The sequence below is a fragment of the Choristoneura fumiferana genome, chromosome 14, assembly GCF_025370935.1.
Source record: "Choristoneura fumiferana chromosome 14, NRCan_CFum_1, whole genome shotgun sequence".
Classification (NCBI taxonomy): Eukaryota; Metazoa; Arthropoda; class Insecta; order Lepidoptera; family Tortricidae; genus Choristoneura; species Choristoneura fumiferana.
Window position 1 is genome coordinate 8394489 of NC_133485.1, and position 16958 is coordinate 8411446.

General features: G+C 40.0%; 4 protein-coding genes across 4 annotated transcripts in view; 3 read left to right on the forward strand and 1 right to left on the reverse strand.

Moving 5' to 3' along the window:
- Positions 1-8815, forward strand: part of LOC141434979 (uncharacterized) — a 9517-nt gene extending 702 nt beyond the window's left edge. Inside the window, exons 2-8 of the mRNA XM_074097474.1 lie at positions 799-819; positions 1350-1597; positions 1749-1900; positions 1992-3013; positions 3890-4081; positions 4843-4976; positions 6543-8815. Coding sequence (XP_073953575.1) covers positions 799-819; positions 1350-1597; positions 1749-1900; positions 1992-3013; positions 3890-4081; positions 4843-4976; positions 6543-6716 — 1943 coding nt within the window. The 3' untranslated portion in view covers positions 6717-8815. The remainder of the gene's footprint in view (positions 1-798; positions 820-1349; positions 1598-1748; positions 1901-1991; positions 3014-3889; positions 4082-4842; positions 4977-6542) is intronic.
- Positions 1-16958, forward strand: part of LOC141435020 (ribitol 5-phosphate transferase FKRP-like) — a 48643-nt gene that overhangs the window by 31271 nt on the left and 414 nt on the right. The window lies entirely within an intron of this gene.
- Positions 8847-11576, reverse strand: LOC141435024 (ATPase ASNA1 homolog). Its single transcript, XM_074097541.1, has 5 exons — positions 11352-11576; positions 11163-11268; positions 10898-11083; positions 10046-10183; positions 8847-9839 (listed from the first exon to the last, which is right to left on the reverse strand). Exons 1-5 carry the CDS (start codon positions 11468-11470, stop codon positions 9378-9380), a joined length of 1011 nt encoding a protein of 336 aa, XP_073953642.1. The 5' UTR covers positions 11471-11576; the 3' UTR covers positions 8847-9377.
- LOC141435021 (ribitol 5-phosphate transferase FKRP-like) lies at positions 11893-16957 on the forward strand. Its single transcript, XM_074097539.1, has 5 exons — positions 11893-12779; positions 12964-13146; positions 13423-13595; positions 14137-14416; positions 15128-16957. The coding sequence occupies exons 1-5, from the start codon at positions 12048-12050 to the stop codon at positions 15248-15250; spliced, it is 1491 nt and encodes a 496-aa protein (XP_073953640.1). The 5' UTR covers positions 11893-12047; the 3' UTR covers positions 15251-16957.

Here is a 16958-nt window from a genome sequence, read left to right on the forward strand (position 1 = left end):
ACTAAAACTTGAAGAAACAAATGCAAGATTGCAAAAGTTGATAGAAATGCTGCCACCCGACGTGCTGCTTTTCGTTGTGGTGACCATGGCATGACTGACACGGTATTAGATTATTTACTTCACTCATTTGATCAGATAAGATACTATTTTTTATCTGATAGAGTTAATTCATTATATTTTAGTTTCTGTTTCTGTGTCATATTCTTACTAATATTAGTAATATTATAAATGTAAAGTGTGATTGTTATTTTTTTATGTTAGAGAGGCCAGACAAACAAACTAGTGGTCACCTGATGTTAAGTGATCACCACTGTCCATAGACACCCGCAGCGCTTTACGCGATGCCAGTGCGTTGTTTGTTTCTTTTGCTATCACGTCTTAACTACTGAACCAATTACCATGAAATTTAACTTAGGTACAGACCAGAAAAATAATAGCATAACTTTCATCTTGAAAAATTAGTTGTTCCCAAGGGCGCGCAAGAAAAGAATCCTTCCTACGCAAAGTGGCGGATAATAGCTAGTTAAATATAAATGGGTAATTTAGAAAGTACTTTTTTAATTAGTATAGCATTATCTCAATGAGTGTCTCAATGATACCTTGTGTATGAAGTAAGGTGATATAAAATACATATTAGTTTCACATAAAAGAAGAATCAGTTCATGTTTTATAAAAAATAATGTTGCCTTTATCCTTACCATAAACATACTTTAAAATGCCTGCCATTTATTTTCGTATGTAATTTTAAATGAAAGATATTTCCAATTGAATAAATAAATCAATTTCACATTGTTTTAGACTCACATGAATGGAAAGATGGTTGGTATTCAGCATTAGGCTTGCACATAGTCTGATTGTTTTGGTCATGCTATTGGTATTTGATAACAGTTTTGTTGCATAGAGCTAACTTTTCTACTTTATGTGTGATTCTAAAACACATTTTTGTGAGGTTGATGATATCCCAATTATACTTAAAAACCCTTTTTAACCTTAATAGCACTACAAAACGCTTTGTTAAAGTCAATATTTCACAGTCATATTCTCGACATAGAAAATTCAAGCGACAAACGTAATTTATGTGGCGAAAAGTTGATGCAACACATTTTCATATTGCACTATTTTGTTTCTCATGCCTCTGTTGTTGCTCAGTTTCAATCTCATCTCAGTTTATCCCGATAGTTTGTCTGTGAAATATTAAAATTTTTGTCAGTACAACTTGAATAAGAATCAATATGCATGTCTTCACTTATAGTTTCAGTCATGTGTAAGTGAAACTTGATATTTACCTCCTTATCCTTATACATCCATCCTGGACCTGACAATACTCTCATAGTTCATGGTTACAATAGGCGACCATGGCGGCGAAAGTAAAGCGGAGCGTACGGCAGCTTTCTTCGCATACCGTGGCGCAGGATTCTCTGGTGTGGGCGATTCTACGATTGGGATTGAGGTGCAACAGACTGATTTCGCACCAACTCTAAGCGCGGCTCTTGGATTGCCACCGCCCGCGCCGTCGTTGGGAAACCTACTGTTGCCAGTGCTACCGAAGACATCAGTGCCTGTGTCATTGTTGCAGATGACCAATACGCTTAAACAGGTATACTTAGGACATTGACATGCGATTTGTTAAGTTTACTTACTTGTAATTTTTTGCTAAAGGACGACTGATAAGAAAGTCGATGGCTATTGAAAAGAAGTCCTGTTTAAATAAATATACAAATGAAATGAAATTATAATGTTTTTTTCAGATAACACAATATTTAATTAGATATGGGGAAGAATCTCAGCAAGTGCCTCTTGATAGATTAGCACTTCTAATTAATTCAACGAGAGAACAAATGAGCAAAGCTGTTGCGGTCGAAACTGAAGAAGAACTCGATGTTTATTTGGCTGATGTTAAGTAGGTTTAATAAATGGTTTAAACTTTCAAAAAATTATTTTTATTTAGTTAGAAAAGTACTTTATTTATTAAAGAGCTTTATTTGTTTCAGGGCACTGAGTGAAAACACGCGTAACGTTTTCCGAGAAGTCTGGGTGGAGTTTGACTCCTTGTCAATGTTGAGAGCTCTTCTTCTACTTCTTCTCGCCATATTTTTCAACTGGCTCATAACCGAGGGTCTTCCCATAGAGCGCGTCCCTTTAGTCTTCGCTAGTTCTTTCGTCCCAACCGGGTATGCTGCCATGGCCGTGTGCATATCTCTATGCTATACCGCGTATTCCTTTAAACTTATCGAAGACGTCGTGCATGCGATAATCTTGAGCACTGGTTTAGCTTCAGGTGCAATTACTAGCGCGTTAGTTATAATGCATTGGGACGGTATAACCCAAAGGTGGTACGAAGGTCGTTCTTTGTTTTATGAGCGATTCGCTAGAGGCGCTCTAGTGGCTTCCGCGGCCGTATTAGTATCGAATAGTTATATCATCGAAGAGGGCGCGGGTCTGTCCTTTTTGGCGTTGAGCGTGTTAGGTTTGATGGCGTGGAACGTGGGCACGTTGAAAGCTTTGGGTTTGTGGCTGGCTTTTGGAGGTGTGCTGGCTGCTACGAGGAACTATCGGGGGTGCAGGGAGGAGCAGGGTGATTGTTGGACGGCGGGGGGAGGGGTTGTGACTGGGCAGGCGTCGCGGGCAGCTTTGGTTCTCGCTTTGGGTGCGACTGCAGCGGTAGTGGCCGTGGCGCGCCGGTACGTTGGCTGGCGCGGGCACGGGGTGGTCGTTGCTGGTTTACTCGCCTGCGGGCACTGGGCTGTCGGTTGGGGTTCCCTCGGCTCTCCCAGTAGGTCTCGCCTCCTCGCTCGCTGTTCGTGGGTGGTTTTAATCGGCATGTTCGCTCTCCTCTGGCGTCGAGAACGTGACTCCACGGTCGTCCTTCTCGTGTGCAGTTTGTTAATCTACATCGCGAATACTTTGGTGCTCGGGGCGGCGTACGCGCCTGCCGCCGCGCTGGCGCTGGTGTCTGGGTTCCTGGCTCTGAACATCGTGTCCTTGTTGAAGACTGATGGGACTTCGAAATCTTGTAAGTGGAAATTTTGTTGCGAAAAAGATACATCGGTAAATGTATAACATATTTAAAGGTATGCAATATATTAGGCGTATCTGTAGGTAGATTCATTAATTTCATTATCAATGGCAATCATGACATACGGATCTGAGACAGACAGGGTCAGAAGGTTCTCGAATGGCGTCCGCGGACCGGGAGACGAGCTGTCGGTAGGCCTCCAACAAGATGGAGCGACGACCTGGTTAAGATCGCGGGATTGCGGTGGATGCGGAAAGCACAATCGGTCTGAGTGGAGAGCCTTGGAGGAGGCCTATGTCCGCAGTGGACGTCTTTTGGCTGCCATGATGATTATCAACGGTGCGAATAGGGTGGCAAAAGAGCAAGTGAGGGACGTTAATAATAATGGCATAACACTGAACTGGCATAATAATAAATTCGTATAATAAAAACATTACTAATTATCACTTTAATTTAGATAAAATGATTGGCATAATTAGATAGGTTAGGGCAAAACCGATTGGGTTAGTTTGTAAGGTTTTTTTTGTAACTGAACGACATTCGATTTATTTTCGCATAGTTGACTTTTCAGATCAATTTGAGTAAATTTTATATTTATATTTTTTAACTGCAGAGTAACTTTATGCTTATAGTTATGTATGACAATTTACATAATGCGCATTAACATAATGGGTATTTTATTTAGTTATGCGAATTAATAATTACGCAAAATAACGTTATGCATGCCGCCGTGGCGTGTGCTCCGGGAGGAACGGCTACGGATTAGCCCGAAACATGTCCAGCTAAACTAAAACGCGAATTATCCGTGTTTATTTCATTATGAGTGAGTCCCACGGTAGTTATAGACCTTATAATTTCCAACCCTGGTTGCAGCTCTGACGACCCGTTGCAACTCGAGCGTGGCGTGCGCTTGGGCGCTGTTGGCGTCGTACCACTTCTACGGCACGGGGCACCACGCGACGGTGGGCCACGTGCGGTGGGCGCCAGCCTTCCACGCCGGGGACCCCAACTACACAGTCGCCGGGCACCAAATCATGGCTACGTTCGTGCTGCTCGAGTGCTTCGGTGAGGATTCAACTTTTTACATCTGTACTAGCTGTTGCTGTTGAGACGTCCTAGCTTAATGGATTGACCTATGGCCTCTCAAGCAGAGGGTCATGGGTTCGGGCTTGCGCCTGGATTGGGGGCTGAGTTTTTTTCTAAATTTCATCATCATAAGCCAGAAGACGTCCGTCCATTGCTGAACGAAGGATGCCCCTTCGAACGACACAATGAACGATAACTCTCCACTTTCATCCACCGATACCATCCAGCGCTCAAGATGTGCGTTCCACTTATAACATTCGCCTACATCGCCTGCGGCCTGTTAACGTTAGTAGAACGGCAATGAGGGCTACCGTTATCGCGCTCACCAGTTGGCGCCACTGTAGACAAAGGTCCTGCCTGAAATATAGTGGTTAGTTTGTTATTACGGGCGTGAAAACAAAATTTAAATTTAAATGATATTTAATACCTTAAAACCGTGCCATAAAAATATCGAGCATGTGTTGCGAAGTCCCGTTTTGTTCGAAAAAAAGGAGGACAAAGGTTTCCGCAAACAAAATATTCACAAAATTATTTTAATTATAAATAAACCCGCGTAGCTCACTCAAAAACAGTGACATTTGACATTTCGGAGACCACTCGCTACACTAGCGCCTCTAGCGGCGAATTCATACGCGATAGCCCTCATTTCACCGGTTGCGGTCGTGGGCGTGGCGGACGATTAGTGGAACGTACCCATAGTGTCGTAGCTCATTGTCGAGGTTGGTAACACTTGGTCGCAGGCATGCCGCTGCTGTTCGGCGCGGCGGCGCCGCTGCTGGCGCTGTGGGGACGCGGCGCGGCGGCGAGCGCGCGCTCGCAGCTGGCCGCCGTGTTCTCGCTTTGCCTCAAGTTTGCGCTCTGCTTCGCCATCAGGGTAACTTCTACAAATCCTACTTCCTACCTTATATTATAAATGCGAAAGTTGGTGCGCGTGTATGTTTGTTATGTTACTTCTTCACGCTAAAACGGCTGGACGCATTTGGATGAAATTTGGTATGTAGATGGGTGTAGACCAAAAAGTTGCACACCGTTAAAGCCTTGTTAGCAAGTAGCTCTAATTTCCGTTAACTTTTTCCATTGTGACACGAAAATTATCCATACAAATGTAGTGTGCAACTTTTTGGTCTTCACCCAGATAGCCGGACGTCTGGAATAACACATTGGCTACTTTTATCCCGATATTTCCACAGGATAGGGATAAAATCTTTTCTTCCTTCTTTTTCTTTTTTTCCTTTTTGGTATCCTGCCGTGTCACCAAGTAACATAGTTTTAGTGCTACTTCTGGTCTTAGTTTTAGGTGGTACTTTTGGAGCCAAAATAAACCTTTCATTCTTTCTTTCTTTAAAATCTCGAAATAACAACCGTTGGGCTTAGAGTCATGAAATTTTGTACAGTTGTTCATAAAACAACCTCAATGAAGATCACGGGATGGCCTAGTGGTTTGACCTATCGCCTCTCAAGCAGAGGGTCGTGGGTTCAAACCCCGGCTCGCACCTCTGAGTTTTTCGAAATTCATGTGCGGAATTACATTTGAAATTTACCACGAGCTTTGCGGTGAAGGAAAACATCGTGAGGAAACCTGCACAAATCTGCGAAGCAATTCAATGGTGTGTGTGAAGTTCCCAATCCACACTGGGCCCGCGTGGGAACTATGGCCCAAGCCCTCTTGTTCTGAGAGGAGGCCTGTGCCCAGCAGTGGGACGTATATAGGCTGGGATGATGAAGATCACGATATAAATTTTAGGATTTCCCAGGGGAAATTTGTAAAATCCCGGAATTCCAATTGTAACTACCAGATCGAATAGTTTACGCGTGCGAAGCCGCGGGTAAACTCTAGTTTTAAAATAAATCCTACTAATATTATAAATATGAAAGTTTGTGAAGATGTTTGGATGTTTCTTACTCAATCACTTCTAAACCGCTGAACTGATTTGGATGAAATTCGGTATACAAATAGTTTGAGTCCCCGGGATAGGATAGTTTTAATCCCGGAAAATTGCATAGTTCTCCCGTGATAGCGATAAACAAATACTATGCGGACGGAGTCGCGGGCAACGGCTAGTAAATGAATAAATATCAAGGGACAATGCGGGCTACTTGACAGCTTGGATTTTACGAACGTTTGCATATAACACACCCGTGCTAAATTTCGTATCTCTGATCCTAGCGGTTGAGATCATCTGTGAAGTCGGGACAAAAAGTAGATCTCTCTCTAGCTATATACTAAATTTCATCAAAATTCATGCAGCTGTTTTACCTTGAAGGATTAACAAGCGTACCTACTCACAAACTTTCGCTATAAATGCTGTGTTATATTAGTAGGATTAGTTGCTGTGTTATATTAGGTAAATTCTGGGATTTTCCTAACAAATGAAGAATTTGTTTTGCGATCGTAGGGAAACTTACACTTCAATTTGCTGATATAAACATTATGCTGCAGTCGTTCGCCTGCGCTCTCTCCGCCACCATCCACTGCCGTCACCTAATGATCTGGGGAGTGTTCACGCCCAAGCTGCTGTTCGAGAGCGCGGCTTGCGGCGCGGCCTTGCTGGGGACCCTCATCGGAGCCTCCCTCGCCGCCTGGCACCTCCCCGCGTCTCAGAGGAACAGCTGACACAAGCACTAGGCACTGACATCTCACGTACTGTTGTCACAAAGTCGTGAATCTGACAGGTTTGGTGTTGGGTTAAATTATAGTGCAGAGCCCGTTCCACTGCCTGGCTGTTTTATTGTAGGTAATTTAAAAAAAAGTACTGTACAGTCAAAGGCATAAATATCTATACTACAACCATAGCGTCAAATCTTATGCTTAGTGGCATAAAGGTGTATATTGTTGACGTTTTTGGCAACGTATATATATATATATATATGTATTTATGACCTTGACTGTACCGCAGCGTATATAATCGTAACAAAAACCTAAAAGAAGGCATCTCAACTTGGATGTATCCCATTGGACTTCTAACGCCTACCGTTTTTAGTGTGACCTTTTTGAAACGGGTCATGATAAAATAGTAGTTATCAGAATGCCAGTGAAACCATCGTCCGACTACGAGTATTTAGGCCTAGCTCTGGCTTTTCATGTAGTCATTTAACTTATGACGGAAGTACCAAAACGGTTTATTCCCACTTGTCCACACCATTTACAAACAACCTGATGTGAAATTGTCCACTAGTCCACACTTGACGTTTGGGTGTAGACAAGTGGAAATAGCCCATCAGACCTAAGAGCATTGGTAATTCGGTCCGACTAAGTGGCGGGGTTGTTACTGATCACTATATTACTATGATTTTTGTTTGGACTCTAATTGCTGTTGCTTCACCTGGGAATACCTATTGATTAAGATTTTACATTGTGAATGAGAATGTGTGCGAGTACAAAGTCAATATTTTTCGTCATACCAGGCTGTCGCATTTAACGTCTGTCAGATAATCTCACTCGGGCCAGGAAAAGACGTTAAATTGCAATCATTTCAATAGCGGTAGTAAAGAATGTCTTAAATCGCAAATTTATTGACTGCAATCAATGTCACAAATACCTGCGCGTTGCGCTGTAAGACATTTATTATTTAATCGCCCTAGGTCTGTAATTTTTTATAAATTATGAGTAGATATACCTTGCGCTTAATGGTTGTATTTATTGCCAGAGGAGGCATTTTATTTGAGTAAAAGTGTACATTTATAAACGTTATTCCTATGTAAATTAAGACGATAATTAACTGACACTGCCGTAGAGCCTGTTCATTGAAATTTGAAATGTTATTAATGTAGCGAAAATTTTGGATTTTCCTTTTAAATAATAATAAAGTAATGTAGCGATTGTAGATAAGTTTGTACATAACTTTATTAATGAATATTGACGTGGAATCGGGTTTATAAATTGTTGTTACTTAAATACTCTTATTGTACAGTTAATGGTATTATAATTTAATTAGTGAGACTAACTAGTAAACATTATTTGCTGAACAAATTCTGTGCTATTCTATTATATCAAATCGCGGATGCCTGGTAAAGATAAGCAATGACCATTGGTGACTTTCAAGTCTAACCTAGATTTACATTAAAACTGAGAATTACAAGGTGGAAAAGAGACTAGCAAAAGTGGGCAGAGGCATTATAAGAATTAAACCATAATAATATTTTTTCTAGCAACCTGTCATAAAACATTGTTATCTATGTACCTATTAATATACATATGACTTACAGACATTTGAATTCCAGAGTAGGTTATATTTGACTAAGGTATTAAGCCTGGCCGCTCATTATCAAATTTACACCCTGTTTAGTTACTGTTATTGTCGTCTTGTTCTGTCGAATTCGACCACATTATTTTTTTATGATTGGTACAAAGACATGGTATGGTACAAACCAACCATTAGAGAAAATAATATTGTAGTTTTTTTCTTAACATAAAGTTGTTGCGGTTTTAATTGGTTTCGAAGAACGTCTTTTTGTAGAAAGTATAAATAAATCGTACAATTTTACCAAATAGCAAAGTAGGTATTTGAAATCAATGACTTGTAAACATCATCTCGTCATTGTTAGCTAGTCATCAAGCCTTACATTATTTAGCAATATTGTTCAATTATTGTTTATACCATATTATGAGGAAGCCAATGTAGTGTCTTGATTTGTGTGCTTTATTTACCAATGAAATTTTAAAAAGTATTATGTTTTTTTATGACTTTGAAATAAATGAGTTATTACAAAGTATTGGGAGTTTTGTTTAATTAAACAACAAAAATATGTATTTACATTTATTACTTAGGATTTGAAAAACTAGAAATGACTAATTATAGTATTTATAGATACACATAATCATTCTGTGATAGATAATAGACAATAGTTCTATCTAAATGACATAGCAAATTCATTTATTCATCTTAATACTTTTAACCTCTTTGCCACCTCAGTCATCTAATCGTGAACTATACATTACCAACATCCAACTCGAAATTGATCCTTCTGCAATGGAACTAAAAATCAAGTTGATTTGTCGCTGGTTTTTCTGTGGCGTACAGAGCACGTCACTTCATTTGTTTTGTGGAGGTGAAAAGGTTATATATAGTGAAGAAAAGGAAATCGCATTCACTAACAGCCCCCATTCTAATTTCCAGCACCCTTTCTTGACACAAAATGATTGAATATGTATGTTGATATATATTATTTTAATATTTTTGATAACACAAGTTAAATCAAAAAGAAAAATTAGAGACCACTAATCTGTTTTGTTGGAACGTAATTTAGTTATGATATTGGAGTGACTAACTTATTTTCACGCGGAAGTAGATGGCTGGACTACATAAGGATCAATAAGGTGTTGAGAGAAGGAGTTGACAGCCTCGGCTCCACGGACCTCTTTGTCTAGTAAAGGCAGTTTTGTGACATGGAAATCTTCATATAGGTCTGCAATTTGCTCCAAATATTTCTCTTGTACCTTATGCCGAGCGGCACACAATTCACACGGTGCTGATGTATGCATCAACAGTTGATTGACTATGATGTTGTGTGTGTCAATGCCACAACGGGTCAGCTCTTGGACCAGTCGTTCTGTCTCGTAAAGAGAGAGAAACTCAGCTATACAAACGCAGACAAATGTAGTCTGATTGGGATCTTTGAACTGAGCATTCACTTGTCTGATCACAGAGAGCATCTCATCCATTTTGTTGCTGAACATATCAGAGTTGAACTCCGCTAACCCAAACAGTGTTGCCACTTGATTGATGAAAGGGGCCACCTGTAATAAAAATTAATAATTCAAGTTCAGTTTTTTTAATATGGCTCTGTCTATTGCAGGACATGTGCCAAGTAATGAATTTTTTTAACTTGTAATGTCCAATATGTAAACACTACTGTATTGTAATACATATAAGCCATTCCAATAGTGGATAAGTGTACAGTCATATTAAATAGTGCACAATGACTGTAAGCAATTGAACAAACCTTTGATTTCAACCGCATCAACTTGCCAAGCCCCTTCTCAACAACTTGAGGGAAGGACAGCAAACGCAGGGTGTGTCCTGTTGGTGCAGTGTCAAACACAACTGCACTAAAATTCATGCCTTTCACAAGTTTCATGACCTGCAAACCAGATAAGGTAAGACTTACAGTAACCTTTAAGGATGATGGACTAGTTTAGTATCTTAGATGGTCTTAATAACTGTCTTTTTGTACTGTTTCACTAGGTGCAGTCAACCAATTTTTTTTTTTTTAATAAATGGCTTCTGTCCAATGGGATAATTTTGCCAGCGTCAAGGTTGAGAGCTACAAATGATATGCATTGAGATAAAAAAAAAAACAAAGTACGGCACTGTGCTGTCAATTGACTGGTAGGGTTAGTTCGTGAAACTAATTTGATTTCTATTGTACCACAAAACCATGTCATTGTGACATTATTCAATAAGCATGTTGTCAAGTGTCAAACCTCATTACTCTTTTCAAGCAAATCTTGAAACTCCACATTTATACAACTTCCATGACTTTTTATATATTATTTTTTCCAAATATTATTCCTAATAATTGTAATAATTGCATTAATAATAAAACCAAAAAAACCTTCCTATAAAGTTTTTTAGTCCTGTAAATTTTTATCTGATGGAGTTATGAGGTCTGACACTTTAGCTGACGCATTGCTTTATTTACTATGATAAAAGGTCTATAGTGGCCTAAGAATCAATTGGCTAACTGTACCTAAGTAAATGAAAATATTCGTTTCAGTTTATTTTTAAAGAATGCCATAAAAATTAAGTTCAATTGGATTCTAAAAAGAATTTATGGTTACTTCTTTAAATATACCTCAGCATAGCTCATAGCCTCATCAATGCCAGGGAAGGCTCCCACAATTTCCTGCATGACGCCCTTGCCCAGCCGCATGGCCTCAGTTTCACCCTCGAAGTATTCTTCAGGCAGTTCGTTCAACCCGACATTCGGATCAATCTCCATAGCAAAAAGGTTTTCAAAACCTTTGACTTTTGTTGGCACCTAATAAATAATTAAAAACACAAATTAACATACAGAACGCTTTTAAAGATATTATTGTCATCTTGAAATATACAGATACCTTAGAGAATTTCTGGTCGAATGCATCCGAAATGTTATGTGCTGGGTCTGTAGAAATAATAAGCACTGATTCGCGAACTTTCGAGAGTTGAATAGCAAGGCTACAGCTGAAATCATTAAATGATTTGTTAGATTACCTTCAGGCTCGAACTGCACAAGTAATTATAAGGTTTATCTAAATATTTTTTACCTGCATGTAGTCTTGCCAACACCACCTTTCCCGCCGACAAATATCCATCGCAGAGACTTTTGCTCGATAACGTTTCGTAGAGAAGGCTCTAAAACTTCCAATTCTTGATTGTCTCCCATAATTACAACTGTAATAGTCTGAAGTCTGAACGAACGGTAAACATGCGACGACGTATCCTAAATTTCTAATACCAATACCATGACTCGAAATTTTGACAGATAATGACGTGACAGATGATTCACAGACAAAGTAAACGAAAGATCATAAGGTGATGAATGGCGATGATCTATTCTGAAAAGATGACACTGTGAGAGTGTTAAATCAAAGCTTAAATAATTGTTTATGTTTTAAATGTTATAATAATATTCAATAAGTAAATAAATAACTGCACGAGGGTGTATAAATTCAATTCAACATGGTGTAAGCCGCGCTTTATTGAATTTGTGTTTGAATGGGAATGATATTCTTGTCCATCCAATATAAAACTAAAAATACCTCTCTTTCTGACTGCCATTTTGACATTTGACAATGGATTGACAGGAACATGACAGGAAGGAATGGAAATTATGGAACACAGAGTACTTTTTATGGAATAGGAACGAGGAGAGGTGGTGGAAGTGGTGTGGAAATATAATTCCAAAGTAATCACAAAATAATATCTTGCAAATATAGAGAATGAAATGATTAAATTTATGAATGAGAATAATGCTCTTACGCGTTCAGCGCTGTCGTCTTTTATTGATAACCATTATCGTGGTCACATCAGTATTTGTTTATTTGTGTCCGCAATTTAAATTGTATCCTATTGCTCCTGTGACTATCGCTCCGAGTCCATTACATCCACGCACTACTCGGCACATATCTAAATTGCTTACAGTAGTTTTCCGGCAGTTTGAGGACTTTGATAACGATGTCGCGGATAGCGTACAGTCGTTCGTGTCAGCCTTCCCTAACGTGCCGGTGGTGGTGGTGTGTGAAAACGCGCCGTATCCACCATTCCCTTTCTCTGCCAGCAATGAGACTCTCCGGAACGTGAGGGTGATATCGTTGGAGTTGAGGCTGAATGCGTCGCCTAAGGAATTGGACCCTTTGACCCATATTTTGACAGATTATGTGCTATTCGTGCCTGACTCCACTCGAGTGTCGCGGCGAGTCCTCCAGCAAGCAGTGACCGTGGCGACAGCGCCGTTGGCTCCAGCTGTCGCCATAGCGGTGGGGAACACGCATCTCACTTGTCAACATATTAAATGGAACTATGCTGACTGGACTCTACAATATGCTAAAGATGCTTCAGGGAAGATATGTGATGCTGTGCATGGGCAACATGCACTGTTGATGAAGACATCATTACTGCACACATTCCCTCAGCCATTTGCTTTACCTTTCCCTGAATCACTTTATTTACAAACTGCTGCACACGAGTTGAAGGTATTTTATTATGACAGTTATTTTTTAAATTCAAAGGCAGCAAAAGCCAAATTACCTTCATGACTTTCTAATAGAATTAGGTTGACCCCAGTAAATAATATTTTTTTTAAAAGTGGTGTAGCCTAGTTTAAGTTTTGTTATTCTCTTCAGTCGTCAATTGAAACATCTATGACATAAATTTTAGGTGCAAATTTTGGAAGGAAAGCTAGGGGCAGGGCGTGGTGTGTTAAAGAGTCCCTCAGCAAAACAAAAGTCAACACGCCATCAGAGGGACTCCAGAGTTGCCCTGTACAAGATGCTGGGCGTCAAAGCTATGATCAGAGAAGACGGGAGAGTTCAGTGGTATGGATGCAAAAGGGAAACACAAGTAAGATATAGCAATTACTTTAGTGTTATTGTTAAATATTTTTGATACATATCTATCTATATTTTCAACTTACAATATTGCTATGCTGTCATCAGTGACATCTTTGTGATATCTGTATCCAGACATTCTTCAATTTTTTTTATCAACTGTTGACAAACTGACTATAGGGCAAATAATATGATGATTAGTTTTAAGAGCTTGCTTAGTCTGGAGGTAGGTCAATTGGTGTCAATTATCTCATGATTTATTTATGAAGTTGAGCCAAACACTTTCCAGCGCTGCTTCCCATCGGTGCAAGGGACCCCGTCGTACATATTGTCGGGGCGCAACACGCCGCCGTGCTGCCGGCGGAACATGCGGCGCGGCGCCGCCCACGTGCTGCGCGCCCTCGTCGCCGCCGGCGCGCGTTGTTGGCTCGAGACCACTGCTTTACTTGGCGCTGTCGTGCGGTAACATACTGTCGTTCTAACCCAGCTTCGACTTAATTATCCAAGAATACGTGTGAAATTATTATTGAATATATTTTTCATCATCAATCAACTTCATTCAAACTTTATAGTATTTATTATTATAATGTCCCTTGTGAGAAAAGAGGGCTGTGGGCCATAGTTTCTCGCGGGCCCTAGAGCGAAAAAAAACTTCGCACAAACCTTGAATCGCTTCCCAGGTTTGTGCAAATTTCCTCAAATTTTTTATCCTGTTATCCTGGTAAATTTCAAATTAATTCAATTTTGAATTTTCGAAAACTCAGAGGTGCGAACCGGATTCAATACCACGACTGGCTTATATTTGATAGCTAACACTACCACTTGGCTTCCGAAGAATAAAAATGTGGTAGTTTCCTATTATGGCAATTTTACATCAATCAAATTTCAAATTAAACTTTTGGTTTTAGGCTGAGCATGTCAGTCATGTGTACTATTTTATAGGTATAGATTAGCTAACAACAATATAAAACAGGATTCAACATTAGTTGTCTTGTCATTGCAGCGGCGACATTCTCCCCTGGGCAGAGCACGTCGAAATTGGCATTCACGCATCAGACGTATCCCGGGTCCCCTGGCTGACGCGCGGGGGCGCAGACCCGGAAGGCTTCGTGTGGGAGCGAGCCACCAAAGGCCACTACTATAGGGTGGCCTACTCCGCTACCAACAACGTGTATGTCCTGGTGTTGCCGTTTGCTGCGAAAAATGGGACGATGTGGCCAGCCGATTGGGTGTTGGCGCATCAGAGGGAGTTCCCTGAAAGGCATTTGCATCCGCTCGCACAGGTTAAGAGGGTTTTTGTTCAAATTATTTTTTCCTGATATTTGGCCAATAGGGTTTTGATAACCACTAACCATTAATCCCAAGACACAATTGTAATAAAAATCTATTTTATCTTATTCTGGAAAATCTGATTAATTTTCAGTTCAAAGCATTAGTGAAATTTAAAATCATCATGAACTAGGTACACTACTATACATACTTCTTCTCCGCTAAAACCGTGCACTACAGCTACGTCTGTGCGACACTTAAATAATGAAAAACCCGCCCACCTCAAATAATCTAAATATGTATATATCACACAGACAGGCGCCTAGGTGTTACAAACACCACAATAAACCCTTGACGCATTTATATGTAGAACTATGTAATAGTTCATCAGTTTTTTTTTTATTCGAATAGATGGAAAACGAGCAAGTGGGTCTCCTGATGGTAAGAGATCACCACCGCCCATAAACATCTGCAACACCAGGGGTATTGCAGATGCGTTGCCAACCTAGAGGCCTAAGATGGGATACCTCAAGTGCCAGTAATTTCACCGGCTGTCTTACTCTCCACGCCGAAACACAACTGTGAAAGTACTGCTGCTTTTTGCTTTAGTTTGATTGGTTAATCATCACCATCAATGATGAAAGTCAATGCATTCAAGCCCATGGCACTGAATGTGACTTTTATTCAGACGAGGTTTTTACATGTTCTGATTCTGATGTCTACAGATCCAGTTTGCGGGTCGGCAGGCGCCGGCGCCGAACGACGCTCGGGCGTTCTTGGATCTCAAAATGGGCGCTGGCGCTGTCGAGCGGTGTAACAGGATTGGACCTAAACTTCTTTACCCTTGAAGAACCTTTGAGTAAATGCCAAGTATTGTATCAAAAAAATCGTAGGATCGTCGCTAGAAGTAAAACTTTTTTTCTGACTTGCGAGTAGGTAATGTCTTTGCCAAAGGATCCTCTATCTCATGGAAAAATTGCTGGTTTCCAACAGTCTTCTTTAGGACTGCGATGATATTTCTAGTCATTGTTTTTTTATCCTTGATGTACCTCCAGGTCGACAGTAAGGGGTTGTTTCACCACCCATTGATTAATTTTAACTGACGGTTAAAAATGTGATGCCGTCTCCGTCTATTCGAACAAAACAAACAGAGACGGCATCACATTTATCCGCCAAATAAATTTAATCAATGGATGGTGAAACAGGAGGTAAATGTCGAAAGTTATTGGCTGAATCAAAGTAGATCCTACACGAAAGATATGGATTGCGTCAGTCCGTCAATTATAATATAATGTAATTTGGGTGATCTGTAGCGGTAGATCTATTTTGGTGAATGCTTACTATGTAGTTATGCTACCAGAACTTAAACTAGTCAGTCACCCTATATTTCATATTAAATGCACAATTGCACAGAGTAGCAGAGAGAAGAATACAACAGAATGTTCCGAGTTTTTATAAGTAGGTATATTAGGAAAATAACTTTGGAATGAGAGCTGAAACTCGTATAAACCTTATAGTTTCTAAAAGTCTCATAAAATCTCGTGTCTGCGTCTTAGGATATTCAAGGTTCAAGGTTAAAAATTACGAGAAATCTTTTTTTTGTGAATAACGCGCTTACTACGGTTCTGATAACATTCTTATATAGTACAGTCAGCAGCAGAAGTGAATGAGCAGTTACGGTATTCATCTACTTCTGCTGATGACTGTACTAGACTACTGCACTGTAATTAAAGCATAAAATGATCCATAAATATTGCGTGAAGCTTTTTTTCTACACTCATCTGTTTTTGAGATAGGGCTTGGGAAGAGCGCGTATAGCCGCTCAGCCAGCTCTCTTCCCATGTATTCCTAATCCCACGGGAATTTTGGGAAAACCTGATAATATTTTTTAGCTATTAGTTTTAACTGCCTACTTGCATGCTAAATTTTAAGTCTATAGTAATTCTCTAATAATAAATACCTATGTTAAGACTTGAGACCTTATTGCCTAACACACTTGGAATCATAATCGTTTCCCCCCCTCCTTTCTGTCACACTGTATGAGACGATGGGAGAAATAGATGGTCGCGTACGTGTACGTCACAGCGTTAGACAACACGGCTTGTGGACACGAGATTTTATGACACTTTTTGAGACAGTTTCTCGACAGTTCGAACAAAACAAATAGAGACGGCATCACATTTAACCGTCAGTTAATACTAATCAATGGATGGTGAAACAGCCCCTTAGAGTGGAAAATAAAGGTCCAGATGAGTATAGGTTACGTTTATTATCTCTCATTGCAAGGTTGGTCCTCTTTTATTGTTTAAACGACCGGATTATTTGCTCTCGAGTCGACTAAGAATTAGAAATTTCGGCAGTTATGATTGGCAGTAAAAAACCGCATTTAAATCGGTTCACCCGTTTAAGAGCTACGGTGCCACACACAGACACACAAACACACATAGCGGTGAAACTTATAAAACCCCTCTTTTTGCGTCGGGGGTTAAAAATGATCGGGAAGCCGGGGTATATGATAACTTCAGGATTATATCACACGATCTGATTCGTGCAAAC